At 38.3% G+C, this 21,534-nt stretch overlaps 1 protein-coding gene across 1 annotated transcript in view; it reads left to right on the top strand.

The window, feature by feature from the left end:
• LOC128703844 (TBC1 domain family member 14) overlaps window positions 1-13,861 on the top strand; it is a 104,297-nt gene extending 90,436 nt beyond the window's left edge. Inside the window, exon 6 of the mRNA XM_070103779.1 lies at window positions 936-13,861. Within this exon, the coding sequence (XP_069959880.1) occupies window positions 936-1,138 (203 nt within the window). The 3' untranslated portion in view covers window positions 1,139-13,861. The remainder of the gene's footprint in view (window positions 1-935) is intronic.
• The last annotated feature ends 7,673 nt before the right edge of the window (window positions 13,862-21,534 follow it).

Genomic DNA, 21,534 nt, shown 5'->3' on the forward strand with positions numbered 1-21,534 from the left:
CGAGAATTCCCTCCACCGCGAGTGGAGTGGACTGCCATCTCATGGTGGCCTTTGGAAACTCACTTATAGTATAGGGTACAAGAAGGTCTGCTACTGCTGCTTCATGTTGTCTGCCACTGCTGCTTCATGTTGTCTGCCACTGCTACCTCGTGATGTCTGCTCCTACTTCTGCTAGCATGTTGAAGAGCTTTCCAATATGTGAGGGCTGAGGGCAGTGCCAATCGGACAGGTATTGGATGGTGACATCATTTGTTCACTCTTGAACATCGCCAAAGAATCAAACATTTCTGCTACTTTGAGCTCAGTTTCAAGGTACTTTTCATCATGAAACCAATCAAAATCATATCTATTTCTGTAGTATATCTTCCATCCTATCAACTGAGAAAAAAAAACGAAAATACAGCCATAAAAACCATACGAAAATATACCGCTAAGGGGAGGCTAATGGTTGAGAAGTGAACTCCGTTATTTATGGTCTAATTTCTTTCATTTTTGGTGTACATTAAGAAGCATCTTTCCACCATACAAAGCCCAAGTTTCAATAAGATAGTCCAACACACAACTGACATGCATTTCCCAAAATGAAGATCAAGAGCCCTTTACCAGTGTCAAGGAACATCCCTTGAGGCCAACTCGCATCTGGAAACACAAAATCGACCGAGCGACTGCTCATATCTGGAAAAACTCGCACATGGATGCACTCATAAGTAGAGGTTCCACTGTATACTGTATATGCGGTGGAGGGCTGGGAGAATACAATGCCAGATTTTCAACATTGGATTATCACATAATTTTTTTTAGTCTCTTTATTTTGCGTATTCCTCTTTAAGCTTTTGCATTTGCAAATATAATGTGTAGGCCAAAAAATATTTTGACAGTTATAATTTTTTTAAGTGACAAAAATTCAGTAATATTTGCATTTTCTTTTTATTTAGGCATCTTGAAGTTGTATGATACAGTACTTACCAACCAGGAGTGCACTGCCACAGCTGCCCAGTTTCTCACTCGTCTACCAGAGGACCTCTGTGCAGAGGCTTTATTCCGGGCCATTGCATCCGTCCGAACATCCGCCCACAAGCGTACATTTTCACAGATTCTCCAGGCGCACATGGATGCTGTAGCTACAACTGCAGTATGATTTGTGCCAATTTTTTATGCAATATTTCAAATGTGTTGTATTACAGGAATATTTTATTTATAAAATTTAAACTTTTAAGCTGTTTACTGATTCTTTTAAGGAATTTATATGGGTTAGTTTTCACATTTTCACATAATGAACGCATATTTTAAAACTATTTAGTTTTTATCTCTCATTTTTGGAAATATTCAGTATATACATCATTGAACTTTTAGTTTATAGATCATATTTCATGGTCATAATTTTTGTTGATTTTACTTAGGTCAGTTTTTTTAATTATGACACCATTCATTCCTCTTGACAATTGCTACCGAGGTAGCAAGATGTGTCTATGTAGATACAAATTTAAAGATTGTTAATGAGAGGTGATAACAGCATTGTGTCAGTTATGTATATGCCGTATGCCAAGACAGCATGGTTTTCCTGTTATGAATTATAGGCTGGTGTGTACATGGAGTAATGGTAACTTTCCACATGAAATATAATTTCATTTAAAAAGTCATATTGGTGAAGCTTTACATAAATTTACTCAAATATTTTATGTTTTGTATCTGTACACTTATTTTATATGACTCACCTTGTGGAAACTTTGTAATTAGGGTGAACTTCCGTGCTTTTTCATGGTCAGGATTTCCACCTTTCCAAAGGTAAAAATTAATTTTTATCACTAGTTGAAAATTTTAGATTTTTATAGAAGGAGTTTGAAGCTCGTATAAATAATTCCTCTCGGAAACAAATTTTAGCTACAGGAAGAGCTAGGAATTGTACACTAATTAATGGTGTGAAGTTTCAGAGATTTTAAATTTAAGCTAAATGAAAGTGAAATGTGTATTGTGATATTGTACAGAAAATAATATTTTTATGATATAAATTATTATTGTTTTATAGTATAAGACTTTTGTTATGCACAGCAATTGAGAAAATAATTGTTCTTCAGCATTTCTTATTTGTTTTGCTGTTGTCATTTTAGATAAGTTAGTTGGTCACACCTGGAAGCACACACATGGGGCTACATACCCTCTCTCTACTATATAAAAGGGCTACTCACCCTTTGCTGTATAAAGGGGCTTTTCACTTAGCTGTATAAAGGGGCTTTTCACCTTTTGCTGTATAAAGAGGCTCTCACCCTTTTCTGTAAAAATGAGTTGATAACACTTTCCTATACAAAGTGGCTGCCTACACTTTCCTATATAAGGGGCTGCCCACTCTTTGCTGTATAAATTTAGAAACTATCAACCCATACCTGCATAAAGGGGCTTCTCACTCATTGCTATATAAGGAGGCTATGTACCCTTTACTATATAAAGGGGCTATCATCTTGTCTCCTACTAAGAGCTCCTCTTTAACAACACTCACTACACCAACACTATGATCTCTTGAATTTCTGTATACTTTTCATAGCCATTTGTTTGATTAATGTTGTCACATTCTTAATCTTGTTTTTTCCCTTTTGTTCTTTTATTCCTTTACTCCCCCATATGCAAATGCACACACATCCTTTGTTACTGTATATGTGCTTCCTTGCTTCTCAGTACAAGCATGAGTCATTTGTAAGTCTCTCAACACTTCTAATGAGCTGAAAGCAGCAGCAAAAGCAACTGAAATCAGCAATACAGTTATAGCAGTAGTTGAAATCATCAGCAGCAACTGAAATAAACAGTAGCTGAAATAAATAACAGCATCTGAGGGTAACAGCAGCTGCTACTGTTGCTGCTTCTGCCACTGTCATCACCATGACCAACAGAAAGTATAGAGCATCAAAATTAGAAGTGATGGATGTCCTGGTTAACTGAATGAGGAAGATTTAGGTCACAGACATTGAGATAACTTTTTTAAAGTTTTTTAGTATTAATCATACACATTATAGTGTAATTTCCTACATATATTTAATGTGCTGTGCATTGTGATATAAAACAAAGATTTGTATATCTATACTCATCCATAATTTTATTTAATTGATTTCTTACTCATAACTCTACAACTTGTTAATTAAATATATTAAAGAATCTCACTGTTGATATTAAGGAAAAATGAAGTATTGTCAGTATGTAGACAAAGATACAAGCTTGGTCTTCATTGTGTGTCTGTGACTTTGGACTGAGGTATTTGATTAACTATTGTGTGGAATTATGTGAAAGAAATAATGCTCGTGAGGTTTAACAAAATGGAGACATTTTACTACTGGAAATAAATAGATTTTACTATAACTGAAATAGGTATATAAGAAGATTTACCATCACTTCCAGGATACATAAAAACTTTTTATATATTCAGAGAAACTGATTGAACTTACATAAAAATGAGTGTTGGTTACATGTTGAGGATTTGTTTAGTACCTGGTTTTAAAATATCCATATGAAAGCTACTTTGTTCATGTGTACAGCTTATATATGATGGTATGGGCTTTATTTTTGTTTTCCTCTAGTTCAGAAGTTCCCCACCCTAGGGTCAGAACCTCTTGGGGTCGTAAAGCCATCTAAATTCCTTTACTCTTAACAAAAAAGTTCATTCTATAGTTCAGTTTTATAGTGTTAATAAATACTTGATCATGAATAGAATGCAGTATTTTATTGTCAAGTTGGGTATCATTAACTTAAGAGATGCTAAAAGAGGAGCATCATAGATAACAGGTTGGGAGCTACTAGTCCTAGAGGAAACAAGATTATTTTATTTGTAAATTATTACCTGTTGACTCCTCAAATATTGATCTGAAATTAAGGTATTGACATTGATGTGCAGCCTTTTATATAATGACCATATACCCAGTGACACATGTCTTGGCATGTGTCCAGAGCCTCACATACTAGGCTTTTTCATTATTTGTGGTGCTGTAGAAATTTGAAACATGGGAAAGAATCCTAGATGCAAATAACTTTTCCTAGTACATTTACATCCTCTAGATCTGTGATAACTAAATACTCAGTGCATCTATGAATTTTAATATCAGATATTATTTCAGTGTATTTTCAACTGGTAGGAAATTTGTAACGAACAATATGAGGATGTTCAATGCACCTTTACTTTAAAGTTTGTATGTTTTAATATTGTCTGCCATCTCAAGTTTTATATAGAATATCAAATGTTTGGTGTATTTGAATGTGTCTGGTATAAATATTGAGCGTGCTGGTGAAAGATAGTCTCTAGTGCTTATGATTATAAAACGTTACAAGTTGCAAGATATTGGAGCTAGTTGGTAATGCATGCTAAATACTATATACTCATCTTTATTGATTACAAATGGCCATGGTCATGAAATTAATCCAAAAGTCAGAATGCTACTTGTATAAAATGTGTGTGTGTGTGTGTGTGTGTGTACTCACCTAATTGTACTCGCCTAATTGTCGTTGCAGGGGTTGAGACTTAGCTCCTGGCCCTGCCTCTTCACTGAATGCTACTAGGCCCTCTTTCTCCCTAAGCTTTATCATACCTCATCGTAAAGCTATGTATGGTTCCTGCCTCTACATCACTCGCCAGACTGTTCCACTTCCTGACCACTCTGATGACTGAAGAAATGCTTCGTAACATCCCTGTGACTCATCTGCGTCTTCAACTTCCAAGAGTGACCCCTCATTTCCGTGTCCCCCCTCTGGAACATCTTGTCTGTCCGCCTTGTCTATTCCACGCAGTAGTTTGTATGTCATTATCATGTCTCCCCTAACCCTCCTGTCCTCCAGTGTTGTCAGGCCGATTTCCCTTAACTTTTCTTCGTAGGACATTCCCCTTACCTCTGGAATTAACCTTGTCGCAAACCTTTGCACTTTCTCTAATTTCTTAACATGCTTGACCCAGTGCGGGTTCCAAACTAGTGCTGCATACTCCAGTATGGGCCTGACGTACCCAGTGTACAGTGTCTTGAAAGATTCCTTACTTAGGTATTGGAATGCTAATCTCAGGTTTTCCAGGCACCCATATGCTGCAGCAGTTATCTGGTTGATGTGTGCTTCTGGAGATGTGCTCGTGCTTGGTGTTATACTCACCCCAAGATCTTTCTCCTTGAGTGAGGTTTGCAGTGTTTGGCCATCTAGCCTATACTCTGTCTGTGGTCTTCTTTGCCCTTCTCTGATCTTCATGACTTTGCACTTGGCAGGGTTGAATTCGAGAAGCCAGTTGCTGGACCAGGTGTCCAGTCTGTCCAGGTCTCTTTGAAGTCTTGCATGATCCTCATCTGATTTAATTCTCCTCATTAACTTCACATCATCTGTGAACAGGGACACCTCTGAGTCTATCCCTTCCATCATGTCATGCATGTGCGTGCGTGTGTGTGCACGTGTGTGCGCATGTATGTGTGCATGCACACGTGTGTACTCACCTAATTGTGGTTGCAGGGGTCGATTCTTAGTGCTTGGCCCTATGTGTGTGTGTGTGTGTATGGGGGGAGGGAAAGAGATCCTTGCTCCAAGAGCCAAGTGTGTCATAAGAAGTGACTAAAATGCCGGGAGCAAGGGGCTAGTAACCCCTTCTCCTGTATACATTACCAAAGTTAAAAAGAGAAGCTTTTGTTGTTCTTTTTGGGCCACCCTGCCTTGGTGGGATATGACCGGTTTGTTGAAAGAAGAAAAATATATACACAGTAGAACCCCACTTGCATGGCAGGTTAGGTTCCAGGCTACTGCTGGAAAGCAGAACACCATTTTTTTGCCACGTATAAATGCATATAAATGCCAGATAAGTTTACAATAACATATATTAAGTTAGCAATAGAACTAGGCATTAAAAACAATAAAAAGTAAAGTACACACACACTATACCCATTACTTACCTTAAAATATTTGTAGTCTCAATGTAGGGTAAGAGGTGAGTCGTATTTATTTGTAGGAAGTTAGGTGGGAGGTATGGTAGCCAACCAGGTCAGCCCACCCCACCCCACCCACACATAATATACTACGACATTTAAAATGCCCCAGAGCGATAAAATACATACACAGTACATTCATTAATTGCCTTATAATATTTGTAGTCTTAATGTAGGGTGAGAGGTGAGTAGTATTTATTTGTAGGAAGTCAGGTTTGGGAAGCATGGTAGCCAGCCATGTCAGCCCACCCCACCCATGCGTAAAATACATATACAGTGGACCCCTGACTTACGATATTAATTCGTTCCAGAGAGCATATCGTAAGACGAAATTATCGTAAGTCGAATTAAGTTTCCCCATAAGAAATAATGGAAATCAATTTAATCCGTTCAAGACACCCAAAAGTATGAAAAAAAAAATTTTTACCACATGAAATATACATTTTCCTACACAAAAAGAAGGATACATGCACAATATATATTGTGCATATACATGTACTAGTGTACTAAATGAAGAATAAATGACACTTACCTTTATTGAAGATGTGGTGATGAGTGATGAGACACTGTGTCCTGGGAGTGCCTTTTTCTCCTGAGTAATGTAGGTCCTGTTTGGCATTTTCTTCCAGAACAGGTCTTATCACACTGTTTATGCCACTACGATTCTTAAATCTCTCAAACCAACCTTTGGTGGCCTTAAATTCACCAATATGAGCACTAGTTCCAGGCATTTTTTCCTGTTCACCTGGCTGTTAGTCGGCTGGTGTGGGTTGCATCCTGGGGGACAAGATTAAGGACCCCAATGGAAATAAGTTAGACAGTCCTCGATGACACACTGACTTTCTTGGGTTATCCTGGGTGGCTAACCCTCTGGGGTTAATTGTTTCTCGGTATTCTTGATAAGCCACACCAACAACAGTCTCTCCACATCTTCGAGTAGTACAGCTGACCGTGGTGCAGCAGCAGCTGACCATGGTATGATAGTATTTCGATAGTATTTCTCACCCTTTTTACCACAGGGTTGGCACTATAAGCTTTCTTTGGGCCCATGGTGGCTTATTTAGCAGTTTCAAGCACTAAAAACACTGGAATAATACAAAATTTATCGAATGTATGCGTGCAACCGTCCGCCCTGGCTTGTAAACAATGTCACACTAGCTCAGCTGAGGCGCTAAAGCCAGACGGCCATGTTCGGGACGAATGATGTAAGTCGAGTTTTTCACCGTAAGTTGGGGTCAAATTTTTATGCTGACAAGCATCGTAAGTTGGTTTTATCATAAGTTGAAGCCATCGTAAGTTGGGGGTCCAATGTCCTGTACATTCATTAATTACCTTAAAATATTTGTAGTCTTAACCTTTAAACGGTCCAAACGTATACATACGTTCTTTCGCATAGCGCCCCAAATTTTTTGAGAGAAAAAAATAGTTTTTTTTTTAATAGGAAAAAAGAGCATATGGTACCCAGGCATCTCCATTTTTTTTCATATGGCACACAGTGAGTGCGCACACCCATTCTTTCATGTTTAGGCGACTCAGGCTTATCGTGCCAAAGTTGAACAAAAGAAAAAGGAAACGTATACGTATATACGTTTGGGGCGCTACGCGAGAGGACATATATATACATTTGGACCATTTAATTGTTAATGTAGGGTGAAAGGTGAGTAAATGAGATAAAACAAATAAATGAGAGAGAGAGTGAGAGAATGAGTACACGAGAGAGAAGAGATGCAGAGTATGTCGACAAACCAGGTGAACGCGTCTGGTTTTCGCTCATACACATTTGTATTATACCATAATACAAACACTTTACATTGTGTACAAGTTGTCTCCACATTGATACAGTAGAATAAATAAAGAGGAATACTCCCATTCTTATATAACACCATTTTTAAAAGAAATGACTCTGAGTGAAGGCATATGAAAGGAATAATTTTCTAGTTACCCCCAGTAATATTATAGTGTACACATTTTCTCTGATGTTGGACTAGAGAAAACATTATTCTTGCTGTCACTCCTACAAGTCTCCTAGTTACCACATTTCATATTTATGTTAATTTATTCTACTGTGGGGTGTATTTATCATGTTTATATGTTACATAGCATGTTTATTACATAATTTTGAAGAAAAATATCATAGATGGATTAATGGAAATGTCTATATTAATGTAATATACAACATTTAATGTACCCAAGATATTATTATTATTAATGTGGCATCAAGAGTAGAGAGAGACTTAGTGATTTTAATGTGTACCTGCACGCCAGCACAGTATGTAAGTATACAGGGTGGCCACTTTTTTTGGCAAAATATAGCTTCGCGGTTCGTGATTGGCCTCGTGATTCGGCACTCGTCCGGTATGTGTCCAGCATCAGCGCGCACACAAAGCCAGTCTCCCGCACCATTCACACTTAGTGTGCCATTGTTTATCAGCGAGTGACCATCATCCCACGCATTCGTACGATACATTTAGTAATATTCCATTCTTTTTGTGCTTCCAACTGCTAAATAAGTCATCATGGGCCGAAAGAAAGCTAGTGACAGTCCTTTGGTAAAGAAAGTGAGAAACACGATCGAATTAAAGAAAGAAATAATTGAAAAAATATGAAAGTGGAGTGCGTATTTCAGAGCTTGCCAGGATGTATGGCAAACCCCATTCAACCATCACTTCAGTCATGGTGAAGGGAAAGGAAATCAAGGAAGCTGTTTTTGCAAAGGAGGTAGATATGCTGACAAAAAAGAGATCGCAAATCCTCGAAGAAGTGGAGAGGTTATTGTTGGTGTGGATTTCCCATAACAGTTAGCAGGAGATAGTGTTATGCAGCCGATAATTTGTGAAAAGGCAAGGCAGTTGCATGACGATCTCATAAAGAAAATGCCTGCAATGAGTGCAAAAGCTGGTTTGAGAGATTTAAGAAGTGTAGTGGCATACACAGTGTGGTAAGGCATGGCGAGGCTGCAAGTGCTGACAAAAAGCGGCTGAAAAGTATGTTCAGGAGGTCAAGGGGTACATAGAGATTGAACAATTCAAACCCCAACAAGTGTTCAGTTGTGACAAAACAGGCCTGTTTTGGAAGAAAATGCCAAAGAGGACCTACATCATGCAGGAGGAAATGGCACTTCCAGGACACAAACCTATGAAAGACAGGCTAACTCTCATGTTTTGTAGTAATGCTAGTGGGGATTTCAAAGCGAAGCTTGTACTGGTGTATCACTCTGAAAATCCCAGAGTGTTCAAGAAAAACAGTGTTGCCAAGGCTAATTTGTGATGTAGAAGGCTAACAGTAAGGCATGGGTCATGAGGGACATTTTCCTTGATTGGTTTAATGAAGTGTTTGGCCCCGTGTGAAGAAATACCTCCTGGAAAATAAATTGGAACTCAAGTGCCTCCTGGTAATGGACAATGCTCCTGCTCAAATGAGCAAATGGTGCAGGAGTTTTGTTTCATCAAAGTGAAGTTCTTGCCCCCTAATACCACTCCTCTCTTCCAGCCCATGGACCAGCAGGTAATTTCAAACTTCAAAAAACTGTACACCAAAGCATTGTTTCAAAAGTGCTTTGAAGTGACCTCAGACACTGAATTGGCCCTAAGAGAGTTCTGGAAAGATCACTTCAGTATCCTCCATTGCATAAACCTTATAGGTAAAGCTTGGGAGGGAGTAACTTCCAGGACTTTGAACTCTGCTTGGAGAAAATTGTGGCCACAATGTGTACAAGAGAGGGATTTTGAAGGGTTTGGGGCTAACCCTGAGGAGCCTATGCCAGTTGTGGAAAGTATTGTGGCATTGAGGAATTCCATGGGGTTGGATGCGAGTTTCAAGGATGTGGAAGAGTTGGTGAATGGGACCACAATGAGGAGCTAACCACTGTAGAGCTGCAAGACCTTCATCTGCAACAGCAACAGGTCACAGCTTAGGAAATTGCTTTAGAGGAGGAGGAAGTTGCCTTCTTCAAAGATTAAGGACATTTGTGCAATGTGGACAAAGGTGCAAACATTTATGGATGAGCTTCACCCTGACAAAGCTGTTGCAGGCCGTATTGGCAACATGTACAATGACAATGCTGTGTCCTATTTTAGGGATGTTTTTAATCCTTTCAGGGTTGACAGGCCCTTTCCCAGACTTGTTCTCATGGTCGCCAAATTTTCAAAAAAAAAAAAAAAAACTTTTTTTCTTATGAAAAGATAGAGAAACTTTCCCCAATCATAATGACACCAAAAGTATGAAATTTGATGGAAAACTTACGGAATTATGCTTTCGCGAAGTTAGCAGTCTCTACGATGTTTACGCATTGGCGATTTTGCCTACTTTGAGCCCTATTTTCGGCCAATTCCAGTATACTAGTCGACAAAAATCATAACTATTTTGCTAGAACTCCATTTTTTCTGTCGAATTAGTACAAGAAACCACCCATTTACTGATTTCAACTATCCAATAAAGTGGTCAGAATTTAGCAATTTTGCCAATATCACACAAATTTCAAAAGATGCCAATTTCCAAATAGGGTCTAGAATAAACAAGAAAGATATTCCTGGCACTAAAATAACATTTCCTCTGTCCATTAGTCACGTCCCCACACCCCTCTTACATTCTTTTGCTTTCCACTTTGAATTTTTATTCTCACAAAAAATAGAAGATTTACTGTTATGCAGACTACTGTATTAGTGTAGAAATGGTATAAATAATATCAGTGCACTTGTGAAAGAATATTAGACTCACCAGTTGACTTGTATTGGATGCATAGCATGATTTGTTTGTCAGCATAGTTGCTGATCCCTGTGTTGTATAGCATATTAGTATCATCCATGTGCTTTAGATAGGAGATCCCTTTTAGGCCTGTGACTTTGTGTGACGTCACAGGATGCGCTTACATCGACGATAGACTACACACAGGAGGCTTTCAACGGTGGCGCAAAACACACTCTAGCTCTTGACCCCCTATGTGGTCCTTAAAATATGGTGCTACAACCCTTAGTAGTGCACCAAAACACTGGTAGAGATTGGGTGAGTACCACAACACAGTGATAGTGGTTGGGTTTGTGGGTAAACAGGGCTAAGACCGGACAATGGTGAGACACGTGGTGAGTGGGTGGTTGGGCCTATGGGTTGAATGGCGTAAGCCTCACTGAGGACAGCCACACTGCCGCGAAGATATTCTAAGCTGGCTAGCTTAAAATACACCCACGAAATACCACAACACCACAAGGATGAAAAAGAGCACTCAGAATTGCTTGGAGCTTGAATCACAAGCGATGAAGACTACTCACGTGGCTTGCTTGAGTACTGGGGTAAGACACCTGGGTTAGTTGCTAGCTGGCTTATCTTAACCCTTCACACAGAATAGCTTGATAACTTCACACGATGAGCACAGCAGGGGTGGAAGATGGCTTGGCAGGCAAAGGAACTGGATGGAGTAGAATAGGCTCGACTGGGCTCCGTTGTTCTGACTCCCCCACCACAGACTGGAAGCTGGCTTATTTTGTAAACTCGGGTCAACCCCTCGGGAGTGATGCAAATAAGCAGATAAACACTAATACAAAGAGACTGACCAGTGAATGGTGTAGAAGCTGGTAGGAGCTTGAGAGAGTAGCTGACTTGAGATAGCTGGCTGGCGTTAACCTTCTCGGTAGGCCTACTCACAAGATGGCAGGCTCGGTCGAAATTTATCTCCAGAAATCGCTGTAATCGTCAGAATTACAGGCCCTCCGTTGCCACCATTTATTGTAGGGGTTCTTAAATGGAGATATCGAGGGTTGAAGGTAGACACACTTGTTGGATGGTAACATATATTGTCAGACTGTGATGATGGGAAATGGAGCCCAGCCTCTGCCTGTCCTAGTCTGGATGATCTACCGCCGACTGAGACCGAGGCAGAGGTACGAACGTACATATGCGCATCCTGTGACGTCACACAAAGTCACAGGCCTAAAAGGGATCTCCTATCTAAAGCACATGGATGATACTAATATGCTATACAACACAGGGATCAGCAACTATGCTGACATGTTTACCTTTGAACTTTGGCAAAAATCGAAGATTTCTGCTACTTTGAGCTCAATTTCAAGGTAATTTTCATTGTAAAACCAATCAAAATCGTCTCAATTTCTGTAATATGTCTTCCATTCTATAACAGACCAGGAAAACTAGAATACCATCATAAATACCATACGAAAATACAGTACAAAGTCACTGTTTTAAACCAAAAACACTGTCAAAGTTTTTTTTCTCATTACTCACTGTGTGCTGCAGGATTTTTTTTATACTGCGCACACTGACCACATAGACCCATTCTTTCATATGTAGGCCTACCAGCTTTCTCTCACTAGATTTGAGGGCGCTAGAATTTATGGGTACTAGTACGTCAAAAACCCTGGTGAGTAAGTCGTACTAGTATGTTGGAAACCCTGGAAGGGTTAAAGAAACGCCAGGAACAGAGCTCTCTGGACAGAAGGGAAGTAATCCCGGAAAAGGACTTGGTACCTAAGTCTTTATGGAAGGGGATTCCCCTTCTGAACAATAGTGTACCTTCATCGTCTCCCCTCCTCTCATCTTCCATCCACCCAGAAGTCTTCAATAAAGGTAAGTGTAATGTTATTATTATTTTATATATGTATGTACTTGATTTCTCATTGTTTTCTGTATGTAAATTTTTATTTAATTTGAATTTTTTTTTTTTTTTTTTAATTTTTGGGTGTCTGGAACGGATTAATTGGATTTCCATTATTTCTTAAGGGGAAAATGGTTTCGCCATTTGTGAATTTCGACTTTCAGCAGACTCTCTGGAATGGATTAATCATGAAAAACGAGGGTTCACTGTAATTGGTTCCTAGGTGGTGTTCGAACTGAAAAAGGTTTCATGTCCAAAACAGCATTTACCAGGCTTAATTGTAAGCCCCCCTGACACTGGAGGATGTTGAACTGACTCTTCCAAAAGTCTCTGAGAGTTAGGTCAGTGTCAAAGGTCACTTCAAAGCAATTTTGAAACGGCTTTCCTGTAAAGTTTTTTTTACAGCTGAATTGTAAACAAGTCAGTGCTTTCGGACTCCAGAAAAACGTTCAAAGTCCGGGTCATTTTTTTCTGAACAAGATTGTCCAGGTTGCTGTTCATTTGAGGTCCAGTGCATTCAAACATCAAGGTTCCACTGTATTTCCATCACTGAGACATCTTTCAGGCCACTTGCCCTCTGAAACTAACCAAATTCATCTCCATTTCATTAATGTCTTCCAGTTTATCAATTGGTACCAAGAAACAGCTAACAGAACTATGAAAATTATCCTAGAATACTCAAAGTTGCTATTTTAGCCCAAATACAAGGTAAGGGTTAGTTGTTCCTATCATGCACTGTGTAGGCCAAGATTTTTTTTATACCCTGCATCCCCATTGCACAGATCCATTTTTTTTTATATATATCTATAGGCCAAAATTTACCACTTAGCTTATTTGAAGGTACTATGATTAAGACATAGCTCTAGATAGAGAAACTGACCCCACATATGTAGATCTACATGAGAGAGAATGAAAGGGTTAACAAGCACTGTAAATATTAAGATATTTTGATATATGATAGAATTGTCCATTATAGTTCTATGTCTGTTTAATTTTTATTTAACACACTGGCTGTCTCCCACCAAGGGTGGGTAACCCTTTTTAAAAAAGAAACACTTTACCATCATTCACACTACAACTGTCTTTTCAGAGGTGAACAAATACAACAGTTTAGATGTCACTTTAAACAGCAAATATCCCAAACCCCTTCTTTAGAGTGCAGGCATTGTACTTCCCAGGTGCCATGAAGAGACATGTTAAGTTTATCAAAGTTACCCCTTATTATAATTTCCCCCAACTTGTTCTCAATACCATCCTAGAGAACTTACTTAGTAGCTCAAAAAAAAAAAAAGGCAGAATACCATGACTAGAACAATACATAAATAACCCACACACAGAAGAGAGAAGCCAGTGATGACATTTTGGTCTGACTTGCATCATTTACAAGTTGGACCGAAACGTTGTCATAAGATTCTCTCATGTATATGTGGGCTGTCTAGTAGTTGCAAGTAATACTTGCACATTCTTAATTCTACATGGTGCATAGGAATCCTTTCCAACCTCATTTTCATTCCTCATCCTGGCTGCCCTCCTTTCAGAAAGTGAAACTTTCTGATATGGGTGTGAGGCATGAGTTTTGAATGCTTCAGTGAAAAGGAGGCTGAAAGCAGCAGAGATGTTATTTTTGGAGAACAATGTGTGGTGTGAGTATCATGCAGGGAATTTGGAGTGTGGATATTTTAAAGCAATGTGAGGTGACCAAGTTTGTGTATAGATCAGGGGTGGAAGGTAGGAGGGAGGATCATCCTGGCAATGGTTAGTGAATAGGGTATAAGAGGCTTTGAGGTTGATGAACTTGAGCATCCAGCAGACTTGTGAGAGTGGTTGGCACAAAGTTAGCAGTCTGGGCACAATTTACACATCAGTGATTATGTTTATTTTGAGTATTATTTTAGGCAAATTCCAATGTCCAATTCGACCCAATTTCTAGTTACTTTGCTAGTATTCCTTCCGTTCTATTTTTTGAGGACGGGAAACCACCCATTCAACTATCAGAACTACACTGGGATCTGGCTGAGTGACAAAAGTACTGTGTGCTCTTGTACAGTGTGTGCAGGTTCGAATCCTGCTGTGGACTGAGAGATAATGTATGTTAAAAAAAAAAAAATGGCCATTTGCAAATTTATGAGTGAGAAAGAGAGAGTGTATTCACCAATTTGTACTCATCTATTTGTGGTTGCAGGGGCCCTGCCTCTTCACTGATCATTACTAGGTTCTCTCCCTGTGCTTCATGAGCTTTATCATACCTCATCTTAGAACTATGTATGGTTCCTGCCTCCACTACATCACTTGCCAGACTATTCCACTTCCTGACAACTCCATGACTAAAGAAATACTTCCAAACACCTCTTCGACTCGTCTGAGTCTTCGTCTTCCAATCGTGACCCCTTATTTCTGTGTCCCATCTTTGGAACATCCTGTCTCTGTCTACCTTGTCAATTTCTCGTAGTATTTTATATGTCGTTATCATGTCTTCCCTAAACCTCCTGTCCTCCAGTGTCGTCAGGCCGATTTCCCTTAACCTTTCTTCATAGGACATTTCCTTTAGCTCCGGAACTAGCCTTGTTGCAAACCTTTGCACTCTCTCTAATTTCCTGACATGCTTGACCAGGTGTGGGTTCCAAACTGGTGCTGCATACTCCGCTGTGGGCCTGACATACACGGTGTACAGAGTCAGAATGCTATTCTCAGGTTTGCTAAGGTGCCCATATGCTGCAGCAGTTATCTGGTTGATGTGCACCTCAGGAGATGTGCTTGGTATTATACTCACCCCAAAATCCTTTTCCTTGAGTGAGGTTTACAGTGTTTGGTCACCTAGCCTATACTCTGCAGTCTTCTTTGCCCTTCCCTGATCTTCATGACTTTGCATATGATGGGGTTAAATTCGAGGAGCCAGTTGCTGGACCAAGCTTCCAGCTTGTCCAGGTCTCTCTGTAGTCCTGCCTGATCCTCATATGATTTAATTCTCCTCATTAATTTCACATCATCTGCAAACAGGGACACTTCTGAGTCTGTCCCTTCCGTCATATCATTCAGATATACCAAAAATAGCACTGGTCCTAGGACTGATCCCTGTGTTAGTTAGTTACCATTTTGTACTAGGCACATGTCAATGAGACACTAGGCCTGTTGTGTGTGTGTTTGCTTGTTTGTGTGTGCATGTGTGTACTCACCTAGTTGAGCTTGCAGGGGTTGAGTTCAAGCTCCTGGCCCCACCTCTTCACTGGTCGCTCTTCACCGTGGTGCGTGCGTGTGTGTGTGTGTGTGAGAGCGTGTGAGCATGTATATGTACTCACCTAACTGTGGTTGCAGGGGTCGAATCATAGCTTGGGCCCTGCCTCTTCACTGGTCGCTGTGTGTGTGCATATGTGCATGTGTGTGTGTGGGTGTGTGAGCATGTATATGTACTCACCTAACTGTGGTTGCAGGGGTCGAATCATAGCTTGGGCCCTGCTTCTTCACTGGTTGCTGTGTGTGTGCGTATGTGCATGTGTGTGTGTGTGTGTGTGTGCATGTGTATACACACACATACACATGCAAATAAATATATTAGTTTTAAATCAACTACAATGCTGGAGAGTTGATAAAGCCACGAGTTTCACCTCCGTTATATCATGAGAATTTTATAAGAACATTGTGCATCAAAATATCCTTTAATTTAATTGCTGTTGCATATTTTAAATTTATGAATACTATTCTGATTATAAAATGAAAAAGTTAGTGTAGTAATTGCATAATATAAAACAATTGTGGATGTTGAATTTTTAATAATTTTAAAATGTTTTATATGTAATTACAAGTGAATTCTTTATTACACCAAGTTAGTACAGTCACACCTCATTCATCCGTACTGAACACAAACACAACAAGAAACTCTAGTTTAACAAATGATGTCACTGACTCCAATCTCAGTTAACTGTAAGTACTTCTCTCATTCTGGTGGGATGAACCACCTACGTGCTTCGCAATGTTACTGTCGTTCCTCGCATTACTTGGAATTGCTAGTCTAAAGAAAATCTCTTGTTCTTGATGTTTGTGGTTGAGTGAGGTTTGAGTGTGCAGTATGAGTACATAGTATGGCAGCCCCACACTGAGTGTCCATAAAGACAGTATGAGTTATCCTGAATAGATTATATGAAATGTATACATAAACAGATACATGTATTGTCCCTCCATAGCTTAACTATTTCAGGTGCTTGTTGTTTATATATTATGCTGAGATATTTGATAAAGATTACCAATAAGTAGAACACCACAAATCTGGACTGCTTGATGGATGAGGCCTTCCTGAATATCTGTATTTTTTTTCAGATTTATAAAACTTTAATTCGTGAACACACATTGTATACAGTATGTATTTATAGCTGCTGCACCATGTAACATATAATACAGTGGAACCCCAAGTTTCAGCCATAATTCATTCCAGAAGGCTGTTTGAGTGCCGTCACCAAACAAATTTGTTCCCATAAGGAATAATGTAAATTAGATTAGTCCATTTCAGACCCCCAAAAATACACTTACAAAAGCACTTACAATAATACACTTACATAATTGTTTGAGATGGGAGGTGGCTGAAACTCAGGGTACCACTGTATTTGGAAAAATACCATCTACAGTAAGTCATTTGCTTTATCTTAATTAGCTTTTGTGTCAGTTCCTGAATTCAAGAATTATATGGAGTTATATATGGCCTGGGTAACTGTTACTCCATTTTCTTTTCTTATCTGGTTTTAGTATATTTATCAAAACCAGAGTTTTGAAGTCCAGACTCTTGGTGTCTTATTTATATTTTGCAGGTGACACATGGTCCAAATGTCATATTTAATATGTTGTGTATATACTCTTTGATTTACTGTTTATTTCAAGAAGTTTTAATACATTAAGATGTGAGGATGTTTGGCTAAATGTTTATTTTAAATTACCACAATAGTCATGGGTGCTCTTAAATTAACACCATTTTTATTTACACTACATTTACTTGCATACATGCATGCATGTATACATATAGTGCATTCATACATGTGTATATTAAATAAGTTACATACAGTACATACATAAATACACATAAATGTGTACATACATACATTACATACAAACCTTGATTTAACAGAATAATGGGGTTAATGCAGAGTGTCAGTTAAATCTAAATAATGAGATTACGTTTTGTAATAATATTGGACAATACTGGAAGCAACAGGCTTTGTCCATTCTTCCAAGATCTATTTTTCCAGATCATAACAATAATAGATAATTTTGGAAATAATAGACCTTTTACATTTTCCAAAACTTGTGTATACACACACACAAACATATATATATATACAGTGGACCCCCGCATAACGATCACCTCCGAATGCGACCAATTATGTAAGTGTATTTATATAAGTGCGTTTGTACGTGTATGTTTGGGGGTCTGAAATGGACTAATCTACTTCACAATATTCCTTATGGGAACAAATTCGGTCAGTACTGGCACCTGAACATACTTCTGGAGTGAAAAAATATCGTTAACCGGGGTCCACTGTATGTATATATATATATATATATATATATATATATATATATATATACATATATACATACATATATATATATATATATATATATATATTTATATATATATATATATATTTATATATATATATATATATATATTTTGAACACATACACATACAAATATTACAGTGAGCAGATGATGTTACACTGCAAAACAAGCACAGTGAAGAGATAGGGAAATTCCAAGCACTCTTGTGATTTCTCATAAGGAGCAGTAAAAGTAAAAGGAAAAGAGGAAACATAAAGCTGATATGTATAGGATCCTGCTTACTGAGTGTGGGAATGTAGTGAAGATTTAGTCAGGTCACGTAATATTTTTTATTTTTTGTTTTTAAAAGTGACATGTCAGGCATAGTTAAAATCCTCACACATTCTATTCACTATAAATGAACCTAATTTATACAACCCTGAACTTACATTCATATTGCAACCAATGCTATATTTTGCTCGATCATGGACTTGCTTAATACAACCTTCTTGGCCTTTTTAAAATAGAAAAGCCAAAAAGGTTGTATCGAGCAAGTCCATGGTTGAATGAAGTATAATTGGATCAAGCTTCACAAGTATTATAATTAATTGCAATATGTATATAACTTTTGGGTTATAGAATTTGTGAAGAATTTAACTATGCATGACATGTTACTCTTAAAAACAAAAAAAATTGCATGTGACATGATTAAATCTTCCCTACATTCCCATACTTAGTGATAAGTCCATTGTGAGGTTATATTTGAGGCCATATCTCAGTTTTATAAGTACAGCCTCTCCTCACTTAACGACGGAGTTCTGTTCTTAAGACTACATTGGTAAATAAATTTGTTGCTAAGTGAGGAGCATACTACAATGGTAGTGGGTCTATGTCAACCATCTTTGATATTGTTTTAATGTCATCTTTGCACCTTTTATAACATTTCTGGTATATTCTTAACCCTTAAACTGTCCAAACGTAGATCTATGTTCACTCGTGTGGCGCTCCGAATATTTTGAAAAATATAATTTTTTTTTCTTTTACAATGAAGAGCACATTTTTCTATATGTTATAGGATTAAAAAAAATTAGGGTCAGTACTTACCGAGATATAAGACCATGAATTTGGCTCTGGATGTTCACCTGATGGCAACATTGACTCCTGCCGCTTGCAGAAGTGTTGCCGATATACCTTTTTTTCTCGTTTTTATTTTAATTTATATATTTTTTATGTTCTGATAATTACAATTTATAATAGTTCTTGTAATTTCATAGCCAATCTTTGTTCTGACACTAATATTAGGTACTGAAATAGTGCTCAAATAGTCACAATCACAGTGACAGGTGAACATTTACACTTGCTTGAGTTATTTATTGTCTAGAAATATATACAAAGTATTTATAGGTCCCAGAAATGTTTTAGATACCCTGGCATATACCTTGAAGCATGTTATGAAAGGCATCCCTATACTGTTGACAGCCCAGTGACATTTGATAAATGCCCACTGCTCCAGCTAACCCTTACTGTATTTATCACTGTTACACACAAACACGTCTTGTCTCTCTGCCTGTTTGTCTCTGCTTATCTGTCTTTCTGTCTGCCTGGAGTATATGTATATCACACTCCTTGAAGAATGATGTTATGACATCTGTTATCAGCTCTGTGACATTTGATAAATGGGTGCTGGGGGAACCCTGACTTTATTTGTTTTCACTGATACACACAAACATGTTTGTCTGTCTATCTTTGCCTGGAATTTTTGGGTTATCCTAGGTAATTTACACTATGTATAATAACTGTACTTATGTGTACATATGAGACAGAGATACAGACAGACAGCCAAAGCAAGCCAGCTGGCCAGCCTGCCGAATACATAAGAACATAAAAAAGAAGCAACACTGCAACAGGCCTACTGGCCTATGCAAGGCAGATCCATGTCACTCCCCCCCACCCCCGCTTAGACCAACGACCCACCTAGTCAGGTCACATCCATTGAAGGAAGGAGCATGACATCAGACCTAGTAGCACAAGCTAGTCGGGTCCAACTCACACCCACCAACACTCATGTATTTATCTAACCTATTTTTACTTTCCTCTTAAAATGGGAGTGTTAATGCGACATGGCATCAGTGAATCCCTGGTGTTTGCCACAGTATTTGCTCTAGCTGGCGCTCAATTGAACTTGTGCTCCCACAAGGTACTAAGTGATCCCAGATTTTTTTAATAGTGCACACACTGAGTGCACAGACCCATTCTTTCATGTCTAGGCGACTCAAGCCTATTGTGCCAAATTTGAAGGAATGAAAAAATATAACGTAGATCTACGTTTGGACAGTTTAAGGGTTGTTGATACAGTAGTGTACTGTATATTGTAATAAACAGAATAGAGGAAATCAGTTTTAATATACATTATTTTGGTATACATACTGGTCAGAGAGCCCGTCGTTTCCGAGGTGTCGGTAAACGAGTATGTCGCTAAGTGAGAGGCTGTATTTTATTGCCCTACTATTTTTTGAGAACCTGAAAAATCACAAAAGCACTTGGAATTTCACTATTTTTTTCACTGGTTATTTTTGCATATTTATACCACGTATGTACAGTAGGCTTTCACTTAACACGTGATTCCCTTAACACAATTCAAAAATTGTGGCATAGTTTTGACAAGCATGCTGTGTAATTTGTCTAGCACATTGCAATTTCAGGGAAAAAATAGGAAAAAAGACCATATAAGAAGGCTAGTAATTGCTAATTTCACTGTAACTGCACATGTTTAGTGTGTTAGTGATTGATATTAAAAATGTGGAAAGTAAACTGCCATGATAAATGTTTCAAGTTCTGAGCCACCACACTAAACATTTATTTATAAGTTATCACCATGGGAGTCTCAAGAAAACTAACAAATGTGATTAAATTAGTTTATTCCTTCATACCAGTCAATACATGCATTGTTTTCATATCTGCATCTGTGATGAAATGTGAGCATGCTGGAGATAAGGTTTATTTACAAATTGAGAGAGTTGACACAGTGTACATGTCCACGAGAGGGACTCCCGCTAGTGTTTATATACCCTCTGTCCCCTTGATTATAATAATAATAATATATACCCTCTGCATAACGAAGGTTAAAAAATGAAAGAAACCTGGATGTAATATGTATACAGTACCTACTTCATATATACAGTGGACCCCCGCTTAACGATCACCTCCCAATGCGACCAATTATGTAAGTGTATTTATGTAAGTGCGTTTGTACGTGTATGTTTGGGGGTCTGAAATGGACTAATCTACTTCACAATATTCCTTATGGGAACAAATTCGGTCAGTACTGGCACCTGAACATACTTCTGGAATGAAAAAATATTGTTAACCGGGGGTCCACTGTATTTGCGCATCAGTATAGTTGATACACTTGTATTTTGTAATAAAGAAACTAAGACATGTGTGAGGAGTGAATGATGTGGTGATGGTGGTGTTAA

This window comes from Cherax quadricarinatus, chromosome 87 (genome assembly GCF_038502225.1).
Source record: "Cherax quadricarinatus isolate ZL_2023a chromosome 87, ASM3850222v1, whole genome shotgun sequence".
NCBI classification, from domain to species: Eukaryota; Metazoa; Arthropoda; class Malacostraca; order Decapoda; family Parastacidae; genus Cherax; species Cherax quadricarinatus.